The sequence below is a fragment of the Chaetodon trifascialis genome, chromosome 15, assembly GCF_039877785.1.
Source record: "Chaetodon trifascialis isolate fChaTrf1 chromosome 15, fChaTrf1.hap1, whole genome shotgun sequence".
NCBI lineage: Eukaryota > Metazoa > Chordata > Actinopteri > Chaetodontiformes > Chaetodontidae > Chaetodon > Chaetodon trifascialis.
The window spans coordinates 15,757,993-15,779,153 of record NC_092070.1 but is presented as its reverse complement, the minus strand read 5'-3'; the positions used below and the strand labels follow the sequence as shown (position 1 = coordinate 15,779,153).

The window sequence follows — 21,161 nt, the reverse complement described above, 5'->3', positions numbered from 1 at the left end:
TTAACATGTTGAAATGAGGTGATTTGTTGTATTCTTGACAGCTGAATCACACAGTGCATGACACTGGGAAAAAAGCTTGAATTTCATCACTGCCTTGTTAGTTTTAGCTAAAAAAGTACATTTGCTAGATTAGATTTCTCTCAACTGCCTCCACAGTCTGTATTCTTAGACCTTTTTATGTGCGGGTGATGCCAGATATGTATTTTGGCACAGGCACACACAAGCATATGGTACACAAGTACACATTACAGCCTGGCAGTGTACAATGCACTCGTTGGGCATATTTAACTCATCTTGACAAGGCTGTTAATTTCTCTGAAACCAGGGACGGATTCCAGTGACCCCCTGAATCCACGTCCCGTATTCCCTCCAAAATGCCCAGCTGTTGCCACAGCAGACAGCTGCTTTTGGGGTAGAACGAATCTCAGCTGTCAAGGGGAGTTGTGCAAGGGGGCTGGTGGATTTGGGGGTTTGTATTCCCTCAAACCAATGACACTCCACTCCCTACTCTGGGGTGAGATGGGTGGAGTGTGGAAAAACGCTGACAGACTGCAGATTCAGGGAGAGAAACCAGAGGCTACAGCTGTCTGCGTGTTTACAACCAAAGTGCTCAGTACCTCTGAACTGGAGAGCTCGCCGGTTAAACAAGTGACATCCCCCAAAAAGTCCACGCACAATAACTTCCTCATGCTCGCTGTGCAAACTACAATGTTTGGCAAAGTAGAAGAGGAATAGCATATGCTTGTTGTTTTGATGTTAGATTAAATTAAAACTATTTTACATCAAAAGTCCACCACAATGTACGGAGTTGAACAATTGTAACTCGGCCATCAGCAAATCGAGTAAGAGGTGAACATTCTGTCAAATTTCATCCACTGCACAGAAACTTAAATATGACTCACAACCTGTTTATAGCTCTGGTGTTTATTCCTGGGTGGGTTTCCAATCTGCTTAACTCTGTATACATGAAACGGAGCTGCCTCTCCGAGAGTTTAACCTGGTATTATTCATGCTGCACATTGTAAAGGTCAGAGGTAATACAAGCTGCACTTCAGACTCCTGTTGTGGAGAGCAAACAAGGTCTCTGGACTATGATCTTTGTGTGCATTCTAATGAGCCTGGACAGGCTGGCGCTTGATCAGAAAGGCAGTTGTATCGTACACAAATTTCGCATTGCATAACAAACTAGATTACAGAGCCGGGAAACAACAGCATCTCATTACTGGCCACAGAGGATCAGGGTCTAATCAGAATATGCTGCTGGTCTTTGTTACAAACGTAAACAATATGGGGACCCTGCCACAGAGCGACATCCTCCATGCTACAGCGAGACGTTTGAATCATGTTGTGAATTATAACGGGTGTGGGTAACAGTCACAGAGAGGCCAGTGACCATCTTTTTGACTCTTCTGCTCTGATCAGAAGCAGCTTGTTGATGGAGGCTGAAAAACAACTGTAGCCTCTGAAAAGGCCTGCCACTGATGATAAAGACCTGCTGTATATGAATATCTAATTACATTTTATGATGGACATCTCATATGACTGAGTCTGTGGCATATTTTGTCATTGTTGCAGTTTCCAGCAGGACTATCCTCTCCTACACTAGACATAGTTTATTTTCTGTTAGAAGCTGTGACCTTATTTTGCCGTTTTTCTAATAATTCTATCTATAACAGTTTAAATTATTTTAGAGATACCCGAACCTAACTTTGCTGTTCCTCCTTTTTGTCTTTCTGTCTTATATTCTTATATCGCCCTCTTGTGGCGCTTTGTTGAAATCACATCTCCAGCACATTCCACAGGTGGCTTGGTCGTGTTTTTCTCCACATCATGGCAGTAATGCTCATGCTAATAGAAACAGATTACTCTGATTGCTTTCATTTCATTCACCAGTTACATGTGTTCGGCATTATCTTTGCCTCTCATTCAATTATAGACGCCGCATCATGTTATCTAACCAGTCCCGGCCTCCAGCTGCGTCTCCTGCATCCAGAGAATAATCAAAGATATGAAAGCTATGCATGAGTCGTCATCATGATAATACATAAAAATCTCCACCCCGACAGAAATGATGTGTTGATGATGTGTGATCATTTTTGCTCTGCAGTATATGCACCTTATTTTTGAAGGTTTATAATTCCATATACAAGATTATTGCCAGGAAACAGCCATGGAGGACAATATTAAAAATATTCTTGGGGGAAAAAACAATATGGCATCATAGTACTTGCACCCATGAGGATTTCATTAAATCTGCTCATGATAAAGTATTTGCACAGCTGTTTTTCACCTTAAATTTCCTCATATTCATCAGTGATAGTCCCATCGGACAGGACACACAGTCACCTTGTCAACAGATAACGTTAAGTCACGTGGTGATACAGCGCTGCTCAGAAGTTACCACGCGTCTGTACAATAGATCTATAACATTAATCCTGTGACTTTATGGTGTGAAGATAAAGGGCTCAAGCTGTTTTTAAGGGCGTTTCTGCGTCCTGATTGTTGTGCGCTCAAGGTGGAGTTTTCCGCCACATCGCGTCTAGTTTGCTGCCGCCACAGCGCGCAGTGCTGAGGCTGTTGTCCTGAAAAGAGCAGGCTGTCAGGAGCAGGAAGCGACTGAACAGCAGCGGAAGCGAGAGCGCTTCTTGCGTGTCGGGACATTTTCAGCCCTACTTTGAGTGGAGAGGTGTGGAGGATCATGCGTTCAACGCGCAGGTGAAAAAATCTGCTCATTTAAGTTCGTCGCTGCTGCAACTTTTCAACCTTGTGCAGATTCGGTCTTTGTTGTTGTTTTTGTTGTTTTTGCTTTAGCTTGGATTCAAAATACTTTTTGAAATTTTGAGAAATGTCTCGCAAGAAGGCTGTCAAAGGCAAAGCCGCGACCAGCAGCCCGTCCGCAGGCAGCCCCACCGGGAAGGGCACCGGGAAGGCTGCGAGGAGCAGCCCGGGCATCGTTCAGATGAACGGCGTGGTCCATCCCAGCAGACCCTCCATCAGCAACAGCAGCGAGTTTTATGACATCGCTTTCAAGGTGAGATGTTGATGCATGATAACAAACCCTAACTCACAGAAAAGTGGGCTGTATTTTGTCTTTTACCCCAAAAACATCATTAAAGGACAGTAATGGACATATGGACACTTTTTGGGCTTTGTTTCCCTCTCGAACGAAAATGAGCACAGTAAACCTGTTTGTGTTTAGTCTTTACCAGTGTTGTTTTCCCGTTAAGCTTCCATTGCACTGCGTTTTACAACCACCTTTATTCATCAAGCCAGCTCCTGACAGCAGCTGTGTCAATAGACGATCGATAACCTGGAAAGGTGCGCAGCGCCCCGCAACAGCCAACAAATCACATGCGCAACTGGTTGAGCGCACGTTTGTCTCGGCGGCTTAAGGTCACTGGGTTTGAGTTTTAACAGCGAGCACTCGGCGAGCTTCACCTCCCCGTAATGTGAGCGCTCGTGTGAGTAGAGAAGTGTCACTTCACCACAACACAAACACAGATTCACACCCACAGATTCTCAGTGTGTACTCCCAGCGTAGCTTCAAGGGACTTGTGCCACCTACTCCATGGTTTTGAAGCAGCTGTTTGATGTGAGTGCACACTTTGCGTTGCTCCTTTTGCAGAGCAGTTGAATCGATTGCTCCATCCAAGCTGGGAAGTGTATTCTTTGTTCATCAATTGTCATTTGCTGGATGCATGGACTTCCATTTTCACATTTTTAGTCCTATAAGTCCAATAATATTCTAATATTCCATTTTAAATCCTTTCTAGATCTAGCTGTAATGTTTAGTTTTACACTGCAAGACTGAAAAGGATTCCACCTGTTGACTTTAAGGGTACCTTATTACAGGTGGAGCTTTGCAGAGATCATTTGCACATTTCACTGTCTACTGTTCCCCCGATCATTAGTCTGCATTGAGTCTGTGAGGAAATTGATTGCATTTTTTTTCTAAGAACTTAAGGGCAGGGAGAGACCGAGTGCCTCCTCCTGCACACTCCTGCAAACGTTGGGCTCATGTCGAGCTGTTTACCCGTTGCCACATTTTGCATCGGTTCCTTGACCCTGTTACATCTTTTCATTCCTCTTCCTCTGAATGTCATCTGCTCTCTGCTTCCTCTGTGCACCCGAGAGGCGCACGCTTTTGGATTTCCATTGTCTGGGGCTCACAGTCCCTCAGCTAACCTGATAACAGTAATCACATAAACCCTTTAAGTCCATCACAGCTCAGAATAAAGAGAGAAACGCAGGAATGAAGCTCAAGTGCGTCTGTTTCTGTTTGTGCGTGCACACATGCGCATGCATGTGGATTTGGGATGGTTGTATACATTCACACACTTACAGAAAGGCTCCGTCCGCTGGCGGCCATGATGAGAAGCCACGCGTTCATTCACATGCACCATCTTCACTGGCTGAGCACCAAAATAGCAGGAGTGATTTAGCTGAATGACTCAAATGTTCTGTTTTTTTTTCAATTAATCAGAAACTGATTTAAAATTAAACATATGAGCAACAGCACGCTTTTGTCCATGCTCCTCCATGTGCTTTTTTCTGACTTTTAGCTTTATCGATCAGCCGGAAGGCTCATCTGGTTGCACATTCTTATGCGTCTTACTTTTGGCCTTCCAGTCATTCCTGGCTGAGTTTTTCCCTCTTGGCTGCCTGTGCAGGTGATGCTGGTTGGAGACTCTGGTGTGGGGAAAACGTGTCTGCTGGTGCGTTTTAAAGACGGAGCTTTCCTGGCTGGCAGCTTCATCTCCACTGTGGGCATCGACTTTAGGGTGAGTTTGAATCAGTGGAACCAGAAACAAGCAAAAAGCGACATTTCCCTCACATACATGCACACGCAAACACACTTTCAGGTTTAGTACCTTTTGTAAAATGGGGCCATATGCGCTAATGGGAGCTATCCAGTGTCTTTATATGTCCCGGAGCTATGAGTATTTCCTGTGTGAAGTCTCATAAGATAGGATATTGATTCTTAAATTAGTTTGACATGCTTTAGTTTTTTTGTCTCCCTGGGTGGTAATCGTGTCTCTCATGCGCCAGTTTTGTGGTCCCACATGGGCAGTCAGGAAAGAGCTTGTCCATCTTTGCTAATGATCACACTCAGGTGTGTCCGTCCACCCACCTAAGAGACCGAGACAGGCGATCACTCAGAGCAACACGACGACCCAGCCAAAAAGAGACAGTTCGCTCCCTCCGGCTCGGCAGTGACCTCATGCTCAACTACAGGAAGTGCCCTGGGTGTTCGCTAAAGCACTTAATCAATGGGCTTTTTCTTTTTTTTTTTTTTTTTTAATCTTCGCTCATTGTCTGTTCCAAAAGGCAACTTAAGTTAAATGCCCTTACACTGACTGGAACATGAGCATGTGCAGTGTAGCTAATGTATTTCTTAGATATAGTCAGATATATTGTACAATATCATTCGTCCGGTCTAGTACAAGAGCCCTGCAGATTTTGCTTTTAGGAAGTTTATTATATTAGTTTTTGTCGGCACTGTGTCTGAGAGATATTTAGACTCTCAAAGGACAGTTTAAAAATAGATCTTTTTTTTTTTATTATTCCACGCACTCGCCTTCCTTGTCAAAACACGGCGCCTACATCACCCACAATGCAACTCAACCAGCAACAGTTCAGTCAGAGTTTCAGGTGTGGTATGCTAATTGCTGCTAATGTAGCCTTGAGCTGCCAGCCTCAAGTAGAGATGATGAATGGGCTGCAGAGGTCTGGTAAGCTCACTTTTCTATTTTTGTATTTTTTTCATTTTATTTGTAGTCTTCAGCCCCGACCAATACTGCCTCAAGTGACATCACCTGAGGCGCTCACACAAATGCTTTCTATAACTTCTTTCACATCTGCAGTAGTACTCCACAAGTCCTCACAATAGTAGTTTCCCGTTTATTAACTTTTGTGGTCATGTTTCGGTGCTATAGTTTGTTTGCTTTTAATAAAAAAATGTAGATGGAGTAGTCGATGTTAAACTAACACATTTACAGTTGTACCAGTGACGAGCTGCTCACTCATTAAAAGGAAGCATTTCACCGCTTACCCTCCCTCACCGCTTTGAGTTAGCGCCGATCAGCTGCTGACTTTGTTCCTCCACTGATCTTTCTGAGCTCAGTGGAAACCGTGCAAGTTTATCTTGACTTGGTCCTCCACCCATCTCCTCCATCTATCAAGGTAAATGAACCTTTTTGAAAATGCTGTTTAAAGTCCAAAAGCTAACACCATTACGTAGTGTAATGTGTAAGTGCAACATTAGATCCTTTATGCTCTTCGGAGGCATACTCAGATGGGCTGCTAGTGTGTGTTGTGTGTGTGTGTGTGTGTGTGTGTGTGTGTGTGTGTGTGTGTGTGTGTGTGTGTGTGTGTGTGTGTGTGTGTGTGTGTGTGTGTGTAAACTAAAGTATCTCACCATTGTATAGCCCTGTGTGTGGGTTGGATGAGTTTGTGGGTGGATGAGCAGTTGATTTATTTACTTATGTAACGTCTCTTATAACACTGTGTCTGGAGTCCTGATGTACATTTAGGCCTATCGAAGCAAAGCAGAAGCCTTCATCAGCTATCTCTCCCCTCTGCAATATTTACTACTGAAAGATGAAAAAGTACAAAACTCCTAGTCAAGTGCTTAGTCTGCTCTTTTGTCATATTGACCTATTATTTAATTGCAGTGTGCACATCGGAGCTCTTCTGCATGGCTTCCTGCTCAATGGTTCCATCCTTTGGTTTATATAGGATCAGAAAACACCCAGTTTCTGAATACATGCACTTTAAGTTTCCCTTTATGTGATGGCACAAATCTTATAAACAGTGTGTTTGAGAAGTTAAGAGAGCAGGACTCGGTTGAGTAGGAAAACATGAAGGTCCTTGGTGTTTGTCTTCCCATGGAGGAAACACGGAGAAAGACAGGGAGTCGTTATTTTTAGGAAAAGACAGTCTTGATCCCTTTTTAGTTGGTGGGAAAGAAAGGCAATTTGTTTCGTATGGGGATTTGATCCGGTTCCCACTTCAAAGCTGCAGCTAGACGCTGTGTTTTCTACCCCCTCTTGTTTGTTGTAGTCTCATCTCGTTTAAGCCTCAGCATGTTCTCAGGATTACAGAGCTGCACCGGTGCCTTGTTAGGCTTAAAGTACAGAGAGCCAGAATGGGACTAATAATTCCATTCAAACTGCATTTGATTGTAAAATCTGCCTATAAAGGGTAGAGGGTGATTCATTGACACACAGCAAAACAAACAAGACCGTACCTAATTCTATTAATTCCATGTAGATCTTGTTACATGATCTGTTTCTCAATCCCACTTTCTTAAACACTAACAGGAAAAATGAGTGTTTCCATATGGACCTGTGATGCATTAATAGCAATGACATTTAGACCAAATCAGTTTAATTGGATGTGATTTCGCCTCTATAGCTGCCTGCCTTACAGAAGCAATACTTATAGTACAATTATTATTATCATCACATCTGAGTATGCACTTCCACATCACTCTGGTAAAGGATTATTGGAAACTGCAGTCGAAATGTAAACATTTTTATGAGATGAAGGTGAGGTTTTGCAGCGATGCAGCTTTTTATTGTTTTATGAGAAACTGCTCAATAACAGAAAATGCCCGATTTGCATAAAAAGTGGTCAAAGTCATCACGTTCAAGAGAGAAACAGACAGTACAATACACTCTCAAACTGTGACGCAGCATGTCCAGGTCATCAGTTGCCATGGTGCTGCAAGTGCTAACCGACGAGCAGGTGAGGGCAGAGCTTGCTTTTGTGCTTGATTGTGAGTGCTGGTGAGTTTCTCTTCTTTTCTTTCAGGAGGTCATAAGCAGTATATGAAAGGCACCAGGTGGGTGTAAATTACTCCTGCTTCTCTGGTAAAATTTAGTTTTTGCTCTCAGAGTAGAAAAAGACCTCTGATGTGTTCTGAACACTTCAGCCTCCCTGCTGCAGCTCAGAGGGATCCCGGGTTAGGCTCATGCCCTGCCTGTGGAAGACAGCTCTTTATTAAATGAATCAGGGGTAGCTCTGCAGGACTCCCTAAAAGGGTAACCAGCAATTACTTATTATAAGACTCGTCCAAGCTTGTCTTTTTATCGGGGTCTGGCTCTGCAGGGCACAGATCAACAGATTCAGCTCTCTTGCACAGACAAAAAGGCAGACAGCATTGAGGCAAATGCACTTTTTTCCATTTTTTTATTGAATTTGACATGTATATGTATAAAGCGGTTAAAATAAGATATTGCGCCACAGGTGGTATGTTTCTAATCTAAAAGAAGCCGAGCCAAACAAACGCTAAGCAGCTTAATACAAGTGATGACTTGACACTTTTTCCTTGCGGCATCAAATCTACTCCACAGTTGCTGCAAAGAATAAAGACATATTCAAGGATATGAGGCCTGAACTTTGTGTTGGCTTCAGGCAGTCATTTTGGATTCATTAGTTTTCTCATTAGCCTGACAATAGGATGGAACTGTAATGCTGTTCACTGGCTGAAAGTTGACATCACGCTTTGGTGGGTTTAGGATCATTATTAAGACGCATTGTTATGTTTCCCACTGTCAGTAAATACCACAGAAAAGCTAAAACCAACAATGCATCAGTCATTCGCACAATACTTTCCAACTCCCCCACCCGGTCTGCGCCACTCATTGTCTTTTTAAAGGTTCAGTAATTTCCTAAAACACTTGCATTTAGTCAGTTTTATCTAACATAACTCCAAAAGGAGTAAATTCACAGCAGCACCAGGGTGTTTGGGATTTACTCAAAATGAACAGCACATTATCATCATAATGAGGTGCAGCAGTGGGGCTTGCTGATGTTTTTTTAATAGTTTGTGGACATTATTGGAGGTCGATGGCACAGAGAAGTAAGCTTTATCAGGCTTTAGAGACATAGATAATACTTAGCTGGATCTATTCATTGTTAGTTTTGATCTTTTAATGGGTTTGTTGAGAAAATGAAAACATAAAACTCAACTTTAATAAATACTGTTTGTACAAAGAACTGCAGTCAATGGTGGGAGCTGCCCTTGGTGCTGAACTACTCCAGACTGGGATTCTACATGTGGCATGCAAGGCTACCAAATATATCAATCTAAGACCAAAATCTAGAAATATTTGACATGTCAGCTAGTTTATCTTAATCTGCTACAATTAGATTTTCACACACTCGGGGACCAATATCAATTTCCCATGCTGTAATTGTCTTCATCCATCATACTTTGAGTTTGCTTCATTTTTCTGTCCCTTTTCTCCCCGGCATGCTATTTGGCATTTAGTGCATATTCTTGCTAAAAAAAAATAATGTATGAGTGTTGTTTATTCTTTTAAATGTTGTAGCCTGAAGGCAAAACATTTTTTCTCCCTTTCAAATAACTCCCACAGAAACAAAAAGTGGCAGGGAAGTTGGTGAATTTGTCTTAGCTGCAAACATAATGAGTCCCAAACGTTGTCAGCTAGAGAAAGGTTTCTTTCTCCATTACTGGGGTCAGAATGTCTTCATTTGGATGCTAACCTTGTAGCGCAATTTCTCCGAGTCAAGAGGAGTGTTAAGTGGGTTGGAGAAAATGGTTGGAGGAAATCATACAGGAGAGATGCAAAAAAGCAAAGATGGGCCAATTAACAGTATACACAATATACAAAATACTCCTTCGTCTTATTTCTGTTTTTTTAGGAAAAAAATCTTTGCTCCTCTGTTCCCAGTCTACCTCACTTCATGACACCGGAGGGAACTAATCCTTCAGTCCCTCATTTGACGCAAATGCAGTGGTGGAGAGAAGAGCAGCACTTCTCACCTCTACTGAGAGACAAGCAAGCTGGTCCCAGCTCAGTTATGTCAGGGGTCAGACCTCTTATGCAACCGCAGATTTCATCTATCTGCACCCTTAAAAACATGGTTTGTTTGACTCGGGAAGGCAGATCCTGAATGATTGCACTGCTATTCTTCATCCCCAGACGATGAATCCAAATGACTTTATTGTTGATATTGGTTGTTTTGAAATGAAATTTAGTTCAGACCTTAACCTTAACTTTGCATCTCATGCCATCATCAGTGTTTGTCCACTACTTTGGTTTATGACTGAATACCCAACTATATTCTTCTTGGCAATTGCTCAAGGTTTTCAAGAGACTGCCTGCTATTTTTGTCAGTTCAAGGAGACAAAACAGCTTTTCTTTTCTCCTTTTGTGCCATTCTGCACATTCAGGGCTTGGCTGTGGAAATTCACAGACCTTCCTCTCTGATTGAGATGCATGACCACCCTTGACCTCAGCGACAGTTCTCCCTTGCTGTCCGATATGTTAACCAAATGTGCAATAGCTCAACTCCTATTGGAATGTGATGACCATCTCAATGTTAAAATTTCCTCAATGAGCGACTCACATATAATTTGTCCCCTGAGGATGAACAGTGAGCATATCTTACACTGGGGTGAAGCAGTTATCACAGACTACAGTCTGCAGCCCTCAGCAGATGAAACATCACAGCACTGCGTCCCTTCTCCAATGATTTATTAGGAGCACTCTATCTAGGAGTGCTCCATAAAATGTCCTTGACAGGTTTAAGAGACATGGATCGCACCTGGCTCACTAATTCATCTCCCCTGTTTGTAGTCTGTATTGTACACAATACATTTATCTCAATTATTTATTTTTTCAGCACAACTTTTGGGAAGGTGTCTTCGTAAGCCATGGTGACAATGGATAGGCTTGAGTTCACCACTGAATGATGTTTGATAGAAGCAAATGTAAGCCTAACTGTGCTTCACATATCAGATTCAGGTGGGGGTGAGGCATGTTTTCTTTAGCCATGTTAGCGGCATGGCTCAGGGGATGGCCAGTGCACCACTTTGCTCCAGAATCAAATGCCTCAACAGGACATTTCTTCAAATGCCACCATGATGTTGACATTTGTGGTTTTGAGTGAAATGTCTCAACAACCGTTCGATTGATTGCCAAGGAGTTTGGTGTAGACATTCACATTCCCCAGAGGACGAATTATGATTAATGCGGTGTTCCCCTACTTTTCCATTATTTCATTTTATGACCAAATAGTTATGACTAGTAATGATATTCCCAAGTCTGCTAATTAGTGAATATTAGCAAATCAAAGTATGAGCAGCATAATGAAATTACAGAAAGCCACAGAATATCAAATCATCTCAGGAAACATGAGTATATAATAATGATAATGTCCCTACAACATATGCATATTAACACTTTCTCTGTAATACCTTCCACTACTATCCTCTCTGCTTTCCCCGACAGGTCAACCCTCATGTTCCCATTTACACTCGTGACACTCTGACCCCTCTGTGTGTCACCACAAGGACTTTTTCACACATAAGTGTCACACCTCGCTAATGGAGTTGAAGCATGTAAAATCAAGTTTCCATTTCACAGCAGTTCCACTCATAACAGACGGCCCCATTGATTCACATTTCGCTTTCCTCTGATGTTATTTTTGGGTGTACTTAGTATGTATGTGGGGGTGGGGGCTATGAATCAGGGATCTGCAAAACTGTCTGATTTTAAGATAACTCAGAGTGGGTATACATTACAGCACTGTGCTCCTGCACTTAAGAACATCACGGCTGAGAGACGCATTAGAAATAAATGGAAAAATTTTCGACCTTCACCGTCGGCTCCCCTGGTCAAGACAACATGGGAAACATGCTCACTTTCATCCTAATTAACGAGGATCAAAGCCAAATAATGCTGATAGTGAATTAATGAAATTCCTTTTAGAGCACCTGCTTTGAATTCACTTATCAAGGTTTTTGGGGGGCATGAACCTCAATTTATTTCTGCACTAAAGCTGATACAGCAGTTACAGAAGTTGGCTATGACCTTCATTTTTTTGAGTGAACTGTCCAGTGCAGTTTGTTGCATCAGTGTGTGTGTGTGTGTGTGTGTGTGTGTGTGTGTGTGTGTGTGTGTGTGTGTGTGTGTGTGTGTGTGTGTGTGTGTGTGTGTGTGTGTGTGTGTGTGTGTGTGTGTGTGTGTAACACTTCCATGGCAGTGAGGATGGGTGTGCTACACCTGCCAGAGCATGAGACAGCAGCAGCAGCAGACAGGTGGCAGGAAGGGTTAATGGAGTCACAGAGGGGCAGAATCAGCTGTAAATCTTATTCTATAATAACCAGAGTTGCAGACCATGTAGTCAGAAACACTCACCAATACACACACATCTATATATATGTCTTTGGATATATAATGAGGAGTTGGAGGTGGTCTGAATAATCCTTCACGTATTGCGCTTTACTAATGAACACAGCCACCTTAAAGGATGTGTGATATCCATGGAGGAAGGTCGCAGATAATGTTTACAGATGTAAAGTAAGTGTAGCTATCCTTAAATCAGCCAACTCAGTATGTCAGCCAGTCTTATGTTATTGTACACTCTGTACAACCAGGCCAATATGTAACAATAAATTGCCATAAATAGCCAAACTAGCGGCACGGTGGCGTAGCAGGTAGTGGGTGTGCCTCACAGCAAGAAGTTTGCATGTCCTTCCCGTGCATGCGTGGGTTCTCTCTGGGCACTCTGGCTTCCTCCCACAGACCAAAAACATGCTCATTAGGTTAATAGATGACTTTAAATTGCCCCTAGGTGTGAGCGTGAATGGTTGTGTGTCTTGTATGTTGCCCTGCAATCGACTGGCAACTGGTCCAGGGTGTACCCCGCCTCTTGCCCGTTGACAGCTGGGATAGGCTCCAGCCCCCCTGCAACCCCGAAAGGGATAGGCGGTATAGAAAATAGATGGATGGATAGGCTATGTTGTTATTGAGACAAGTTATCTGATCAGCATATGTATATCGTGGTTCTTTAATAATCAAATTTAAGGGATCCCAGTCAGAAATTTGGTATTGGCCCCTAAAAAAGCCCTACCAGTACAGATAAAATAGACATAAATCTTCAAAGGACCCTACGTTCAAAGAGGCAACAAATGCTCCTCCAAGATGGTTTATGCCCTTTGTCATACCACCTGAAATTGAAGCTGTAAACACTGATTACTTGCCTGACCTCTGATCCCCATAATGCCGAGCCAATCATCCCACCGAGACGTGCGATTCATCACGAAGGCTGTATTTTCTGCAGTTTGGTCAACCTCTGGTAAACAGTGTTTCATGGTCATGCTGGAAGACCGAGCCCTTGTCGTGTGGTCAATGGCATTGATCACAGCTTAGCGGCTAAATGGGCCGAAAATGAGCTGAATAGTCATTTGACTGATCTCAGATGAGCACATAGGAGTGAGGAAGAGAGAGGGACATCATTTCATTTTTATAACTTTTCCAGGGGAGACGGGTCTGTTGTGGTCATGAGGTTATTGCGATTAACACACTGGGAGAGAGTGTATGTTACTATAAAAGCTGAAAAAGAAACTGTGTGTAAAAGTGTATTCATCAGCGGAGGACATTAAACATTACAAGTCTCTTACGAAATATGAATCCCTCCATCAGTAGATCACTGAAGGCAGATGGCTGTTTCGCTTGTGTTAAAGCATGAAGTGAGACACTGGTGTGGTTTCCGTTCAGTTCCATTCAGTCACACATTCGGCGGCACATTTCATGGCTGTCAATGCAACGCTCACACACACGCGCATGTGCACACACAGTATACAAACTCACACTGCTAACAATGCTCAACAGATCTGGCAACTGTTAATGAGCCAGGGGAGATCCAGGCAGGCAGCTCTTCTTATGCATCTTTCTCCCCTGACTGTAGCTCCACATCGTTAGCTGTCTGTCTTACATCACTGTTGGCAGATAATGGTAGTTAAACCTGGCACCGTCTGCTGACTCGTCACCATATTTCGGGATGCAGGTGATGTGTTCGAATGCAGGCAGTTTCTCCTCAAGGCCCAGTAGTCATTTGCCCCGATGCGTACAGTGAGAGAGAGGATTAGAAAGTAAGCTGCAAAGGAGAAACATGCTGATGAGTGTACGCTGGTGTGTTCGTGTGTGGAATAGAGCTGCAACGATTGATCGATAAGTCAGAGCTGGTCAAAGAAAATTAATCTGCAGCTACTTTTTAATGGATTGATTTTGTAATTTTTCAAGCAAAAATGACTAACTATTGAGGGTTCCAATTTTTTCCAGTTTGCTGCTTTTCTTGATCTTTCATTATAGTAAATTTAAGTGGCAGAAAGTAAGTATGCAAGAACTGTACTTAACTGCAAGTTTTAGTTTTACTTCAGTATTTTAGATTATATATTTTTTGCTTGTATTCATCTGTCAGTTTCTGTATAATTAATAGCTACTTTGCAGATTAAAGGACCAGTGTGTGGCATCTAGTGGGAGGTTTGCAGATTGCAACCAACTTCGCCTCACCCTTCATTTCCAAGCATGTAGGAGAATCTGCTGTGGCTGCTAAAAACATGAAATATGCAAAAGGCTCTCGCAAGAGTCAGTGTTTGGTTTGTCCATTCTGGGCTACTGTAGAAAGAATGGTGGCGCAACATGGCAGACGAGGAATCACTGTGTTTTTTTTTTGCATATCGTTCGGTCCTAGCACAGACACACTCACGCAGGCTGAGTGAGCATTTGCACCATTGACTCATGAGCCAGTCCATCCTTAAGCAGTGGCACTCTGAAATGGATTAAATTAGGACAAGCGTGATATGAATCACTTCACTTTCCTCTCTGGCTGGAGAGGACTCAATCTGTGTGTGTGTGTGTGTGTGTGTGTGTGTGTGTGTGTGTGTGTGTGTGTGTGTGTGTGTGTGTGTGTGTGTGTGTGTGTGTGTGTGTGTGTGTGTGTGTGTGTGTGTGTGTGTGTGTGTGTGTGTGTGTGTGCGTGTGTGTATTATACACCCCCAAACACTCACTGTGGGTAGCTTTTGACTTCAGTGCACTGACATCTGAGACTTTGTAGACTACATTATTACACTCTGCATGCTAAAGTGTCTGTTTAAATTCTGAAAATCTTTTTGTTCAGAGAAACACAAGGTCATCATCTTCAGACCGCATTTTTTTAGCGCGAGTGACTCATGCAACAAGTGGATGTTAGTCACCACATAATTATTGCGGCTCAGTTGGAAGCAAGAACTCGATGCACTTTGGTGCGAGTGTATTTGCATAGTTATGATTTCAGTTTTGCTTGAGTATTGTTAAACAGCTGGCGGTTGATTTTTCTTTTGTATAAAAAGATTTTTTTATTGACTTTGTAGATCAGCAGGAGCCAAAATCCAGCTGATGACAGAAGCAGTGAGCTGGAGGTTGTTGCTTTGACAAGTTGAAGGATGCTGATGGAGTTGTGTGTTTGAGTCTCTCAAACTATTGACAACAGGCTGGTTCAGTGATTCATCATCATTTATATGTATTTGAGGTGCTGAGGACACAGAGGAGCTGTGAATGAACGTTTCTGTGTTTGCCTGTAGATATTGTGCCTGTAGTCTTTCAGCGGATTTCCTACATTGTAAGGCTTTAAAACACTGAATGTCTTAAATCCAGGAAGTTATCCACATGCAACCATGATTTAAACACTGCACACTGACTTTAAATCAAATAACACTCAAATTCTTGTCCACCTTTTTACTGAGTTTAAACCTTTTCTCAAAATCAAATTTCTCCCCGTGCGACAATAAAACTTCAATTCAACTGCTTAAATTTGGTTCCAGGTCAGATTTAAGACTTTAAAACCTGCAGATACGATTGTGTGGGTCCATAAGTGTCCTGTTGAAAGGAGATGGAAAATCAGACAGCAGGGAGAGAGGACGCTCTGGCACGTGAGAGCACGATAACGGACCCATCGTAGAAGTCAAGCTGTGACTTGGTGATTACGTCTTCTTCTCTGAAAGCTTCCGCTCCTCTTTGATCCGTCCTCCGTCATTGTGCGCACCACTGACATTCCACCGCCTCACTCTTGATGGTCTCACTTCAGCTCTTCACCGGCTTCTATATGTTTTTCCTTTTTTTTTTTTGATATAGTCAGCAGAGGGATGGCTGACTGATTTCTCTATTATCTGCTCTCCCGCCTGCCAGCCTGTCTCCTCTGAGTGGGTGCAATTAAAGTGCCAAGCTTGATCATGCCATCGAGTGGCAGTGATGTTTCTGCTTGAGAAATGAATTGAATTAGGATGAAGTAAGAACTTCATTGAGAGGTGGAGGCACAGTTGGACACACAAAACCAGACACTTAACAAGTGTTTATATGTGATCTCCACTGGATTGTCAGTTTGGGTGCCTGGGTTCATAATTAGAGGTGAGATGTTCTGTTGTGTCCTTACTGCATTAAAAGTTGTCAGGCATTCAGCTTCACTTAAAAACCTGTTTGTCCAAGTGTGTGTACATGCATGTGTAAACTGTGTGCGTGAGTGCTGGGTGGGGGTTCACTTCTGCCTCGGGAGGTGTTTGTAATTAATGAAAACCAGCTTTGCCACCTGCTGCCCTAATGTCACTGGGATCTAGAGAGGGGAGCCCTGAGGAGCACCATGAATATTTAATCATGGCATGAAAGAGGTGGGAAGCGACTTGTTGGAGTATGGGCACAAGTGGACGGACCTGATGAGAGGTGGAAATGGTAAAGAAACACAAAGCAAGGGATGCATGGTGGATGAGATACCTGTGCCAAGAAACTTAGGATGAGGAGGATAACAGGCAGTGAATAACACTTTTTTTACATGAAGTAATGATATTAAAAGCTTACCTAAAGCCTGATCCTGTCAGATGGTCTTATGATGCAGATATAATAGGATTTACTGAAATACATTTTTATTTCACAGCTGCAACTGTAAAAGTTAATAATAGCTAAACAGTCAAAAATATACAAGCTGATGGAAACTGAGTCATCAGCTACCAAAAAAGACAAATTTCCACAAGACTAGAAACACAATTTACCCATTTTCATGGACAGTAAAATGCAAAACTGAAATGTCATGCCAGTCCACAAGACAAAAGTGCACCTGTTCATTAAAAGAGCTGCTCCACAGCGCTGAGGGCTACCTTTAGGTAAACGTTAGCAGACAACCTGCACTCAGTTAACACTTTGCAAAGCGCATGTAGGGACATATCAGTGAAGTATGGAAAGTAGTGTCTGAGAGAAGACCGCATGTTTTCTCACTGGAAATTATTTAATGGAACCACACGTCAGTGTAGTGATAACTGTGATTTAATTACCTTTTATTCAATTCCTTTAAAGTTTTCCCTCCATATTGTGAGTCTGGACAGACATGAATGCAACTTGACTGGTTGGTGAGGTCTACAACCATGAGTTTTTTTTGTGTGTGTGTGTGTGTGTGTGTGTGTGTGTGTGTGTGTGTGTGTGTGTGTGTGTGTGTGTGTGTGTGTGTGTGTGTGTGTGTGTGTGTGTGTGTGTGTGTGTGTGTGTGTGTGTGTTTATAGTCAAGAGAGCAGTGCATGATTTCAGGAAATGTGTCTCAACAGTTGAGAAAAACTGTAGTAAATCTGAGCAACATATGCGTTGGCAGAAGTCTGTGATGATACAGGACCAAAATAAAGTGTTTCTCTGAAACATGAGAGGGGCTGCATAGAAGTGAGAGAACAAGACATTTTCAATTCAACCATGCTTATAGGGGCTAACTTTATATTTCATGTGTGTTCATATATTCATGTCTGAGCTCCAGGGGAGGAAAACTGTTTCATGAAATCCGAAGGACAGACAAGAAATGTTGGAGTCTGAGCCAACAGCTTGCCCCACAGCCTGTTCTGTCCTGTGATTCAGCCACAGGAGATTATTCACCAATACACATGGTCACAGCAACCGTGCACAACCATGTTCTGTTGTGCTGCCGTTTGATTCCTACCATGCCGGTGTGTGTGAGAAGATCCTGAGCAAGAGCTCCAGAGAGTCCCCCCCCCCACAGCATTCAACTGAATAATGGATCTGTGATGCAAGATCACAAACTGCTGTGGGAGTGTTTATGTGCGTATTTACTGCTTCGGGGCAGGTTTGGATCACAGAGAGTGTCTGCGTCAGTGTGAGCATGTTGCTACAGGTTACAGGGAAAAGATCAAATACGAACAAGTGGCTTTCTAGGAAGCAGCTCTAATCTGAAACATTAAAAAGAGCAAAATGATGCAGGTTAGTCAGTAACTTTGCCCTTTTCAACAGACCCATGAGTGTCAGTTTCCAAGGTTTTATGCTCCTCAGAGCACAATCATGGAAATAAATAGAAATTAACAAAATGCCTGAATATACATGCTACAAGGTGTACTCGGTCATAATAGTTGCATGTATGCACATATTAACCAATGCTATGTGGCGCCAAATGACCTTGCAAAGTAAAACCTGTGACAAATCTTTTGTTTTTGCAGGAGCCCTCTGCAGCATCCCTCCTGTTTCACCGCTGTTGCTCTCGTAGAAATGGATGAGGGAGCCCGTGTTTTTGCAGCAGTGCAGCTGTCTTTGTGGAATGGCCCTAAGGCCCACTGCTCTTTCAATTAGTCTCTGTTTCCAGCTTCACCAGGTCACTCAAGTGAGAAAGTCAATAACAGGAAGGCTCGGGTTATTACACAGAGAGTTAGGAGTGTTTTGGGGAAGCAGACTTTGCTTTTTCAGTCGGAGCTGTGACTGATGGGTACAAAACCTTCATTCTTAGCCCTGCATATCCTCGTTGAATTCCTGGCATAAGGCGAATATCAATTAACGTTCATTGTGGAGTGTGGACAGTGGAAATCACTGTTACTACATGACTGCATTGAAGAGGAGAGGAGACTAACAGTTCTTATAGAAGTCTGTAATCTGCCTCTTGAATTACATTACTCTTATAAAGATTCAATATTAATAATAACGTAACATCACAGTAACATAATAATGTACCACAAATGGCCATAAGCTTCATGAATGCAGGGTTGAAGCTACTGACCTACAGGCGGGACAGTCTTACAGATACTGTGCTTGAGAGGATCTTCTTTGCCCTGGTTTCCTCACATCACATTGTATGTGCATTTGATGTTGAGGCATGACGGCTCGTCTAATTATGATCCAGATTTGGGCTGAAGATTACAGAAGACCGTCTTGAATGGCTTTGTGCCATTATGGAAGATGGAGAGGAAGGAAATGAGAAAGGATAAAGAGGATTATTAAGGATTTTTAATAGGTGTCAAATAGGTGTGGGTAATTTGACAATATTTGCTGTCAGATGTGTGTATTATCACATGCAATGTACAGCGTACAGAGGTAGCTATACTCATATTTCTGATTGTTGCAGGCTGTCATTTGTTTGAAGGCTAAATGAATGGATACAGGATTTTTGCAGCAGTGTGAGCCCACATCTTGATTTATCAGGGATTTTGTTCCCCTCTTTTTATCTGAAAACAATGTTTCTTGAAGAAGAAAAAGAAAAGTCATGAAAAATGACAGTATTGCAATATAAAATTACAGAAACTGTAATGTAACATTGCATGCATTATGCATAGCACCACTTAGTGTGAAGTGTCAAACGTCTTTGAGAACCAGCTGATGAAATGAGTGTCTCTCTGTAGGCAGGCAGGGCGAAGGGGTTGAATGTGTTTGTGGGTACAGTATGTGAGAGCGTGTGCATAATGTCTGTGTCAGCATGACTTAGAAAACTTGACAGCTGGGATTTGGGTTGACTACAGAGTAGAGCCGTGCCTCTCCATCTATCCACACCCTCGCTTCTTTATCTTATTTCCCCCTTCGCTTTGATTTCTGGCGTGTGCGTCGAGGCCAGGCAGCCATACGCACCGGTGAGCTCTCACAGCGAGAGAAGAAACAGCCTCTTTCTCATTATTTTTATCAGTGCTGTGTGTTTGTGTCATACGCGACCTCTTTGTAGCCATCATGCGTCTGTTCTTTGCTTCACATTGTTGCCATTAATGTTTTATTGGCTCACACTTGACCGACCCTTCTGAAAGCTCCTCGTGCATTTGTAATTTATGATCCCTGCAAAGTGCTGTTAGAGTCATTCTGAACTGACTGTACCTTCTCACTCATGTACCTTTTGGGGGGACAAGGCATTAAGTGGCTAACATCCAGCGACTGGCAGGTAACTAGAGCAGTTTGTATTTGAAGATGTGCTATGTTTGTCGGGGGTTTGTTGGAGTGCAGGGAATGAAACTCAACTGAAAATGATGCAATCTTGTCAGCCGTCCCTCTGTAAGTTGTAAGTAAACTGTGATGGCGCAGAGCAGAGCTGTTGTAAGACGTTGAAGCTTGACAAAGTTTTGAAAGCAAACTGGAGTGTTGCTGGGAAGTGTCATTGGCAGTGTGTAATCTATAATACCTTAATTTAATTCTCCATTTTACCACAGTAAAGCTGCTCAGATGCTTTTTACCTTGCTCAGTTCACACACTCTCTCTCCTAGTGCTCATTAAGTCTGTGTTATTATGTCCTGATCTGGCTGATTTCATATGGTTCCTCTTAACAAATCCAACATAATTATCAGTGCAATCAAGCCTGACTAACTACCCAAAATCCTCATCACGGTGTTATCATGAGCCCTTTTTCTGGGCCACTAAATATTTATGAAGTCTCCGAGCTCATTGTAGGATGTTTTTAGTGGCAACAACAACACGGTGGAAGTCTTTTGAGACTCTGATTCCTATCAGAGCGCACGTACACACCAGCTTGCAGCTCAACTTGCCGGTGAATATGTATGAGATTCCTCCTTTGTGACTCTCGGGGAGGTAAATCAACCAAACATGTCAACAAAGACTGCATCTGTTTCTAAGTGCTCTGCTGGCAGATTTAAGCATCTTGGAGGGATTGAAGATCCTATGTTTCTCAATCTAGGATGTTAGCATTGGCTCTCAGGAACAATTTAAGGGATGATGGTCAGGGGAGGCTTTAGGGGGTTGCCGTAGCACCAGGTGATGTGATCCACATTGGCAGACCAGGAGGCCTCTATGTGGGTCACTGAAGAACACCTTGACCTCCTCTTTTCTGCAGCGGCCACGAGCTCACAGAAAATGGGAGTGCAGGTTATGAAACAGCTGCCTGCCACCATGTTGATACACACATTCAATATACACTGTTCTTCAGGGCAGTCATTCATTTTACAAGCATTTCCTCTGGAACTCAAATGATTGATTAATCCATTAGTCCATTGACAGAAAATGAAGGCAACAATCTAACGAACGATTAATCCTTCCAGTCATTTTTAACCTCACGAGTGGGTGGAAATGTCGGCCCGTCGGTGGGTCAACCACTTTGGTCCAAACAGAAATATCTGAGCAACT

At 42.8% G+C, this 21,161-nt stretch overlaps 1 protein-coding gene across 1 annotated transcript in view; it reads left to right on the top strand.

Moving 5' to 3' along the window:
* The first annotated feature begins 2,349 nt into the window (after positions 1-2,349).
* LOC139342923 (ras-related protein Rab-26-like) overlaps positions 2,350-21,161 on the top strand; it is a 49,206-nt gene continuing 30,394 nt past the window's right edge. The window contains exons 1-2 of the mRNA XM_070980226.1: positions 2,350-3,031; positions 4,671-4,781. Coding sequence (XP_070836327.1) covers positions 2,846-3,031; positions 4,671-4,781 — 297 coding nt within the window. The 5' untranslated portion in view covers positions 2,350-2,845. The remainder of the gene's footprint in view (positions 3,032-4,670; positions 4,782-21,161) is intronic.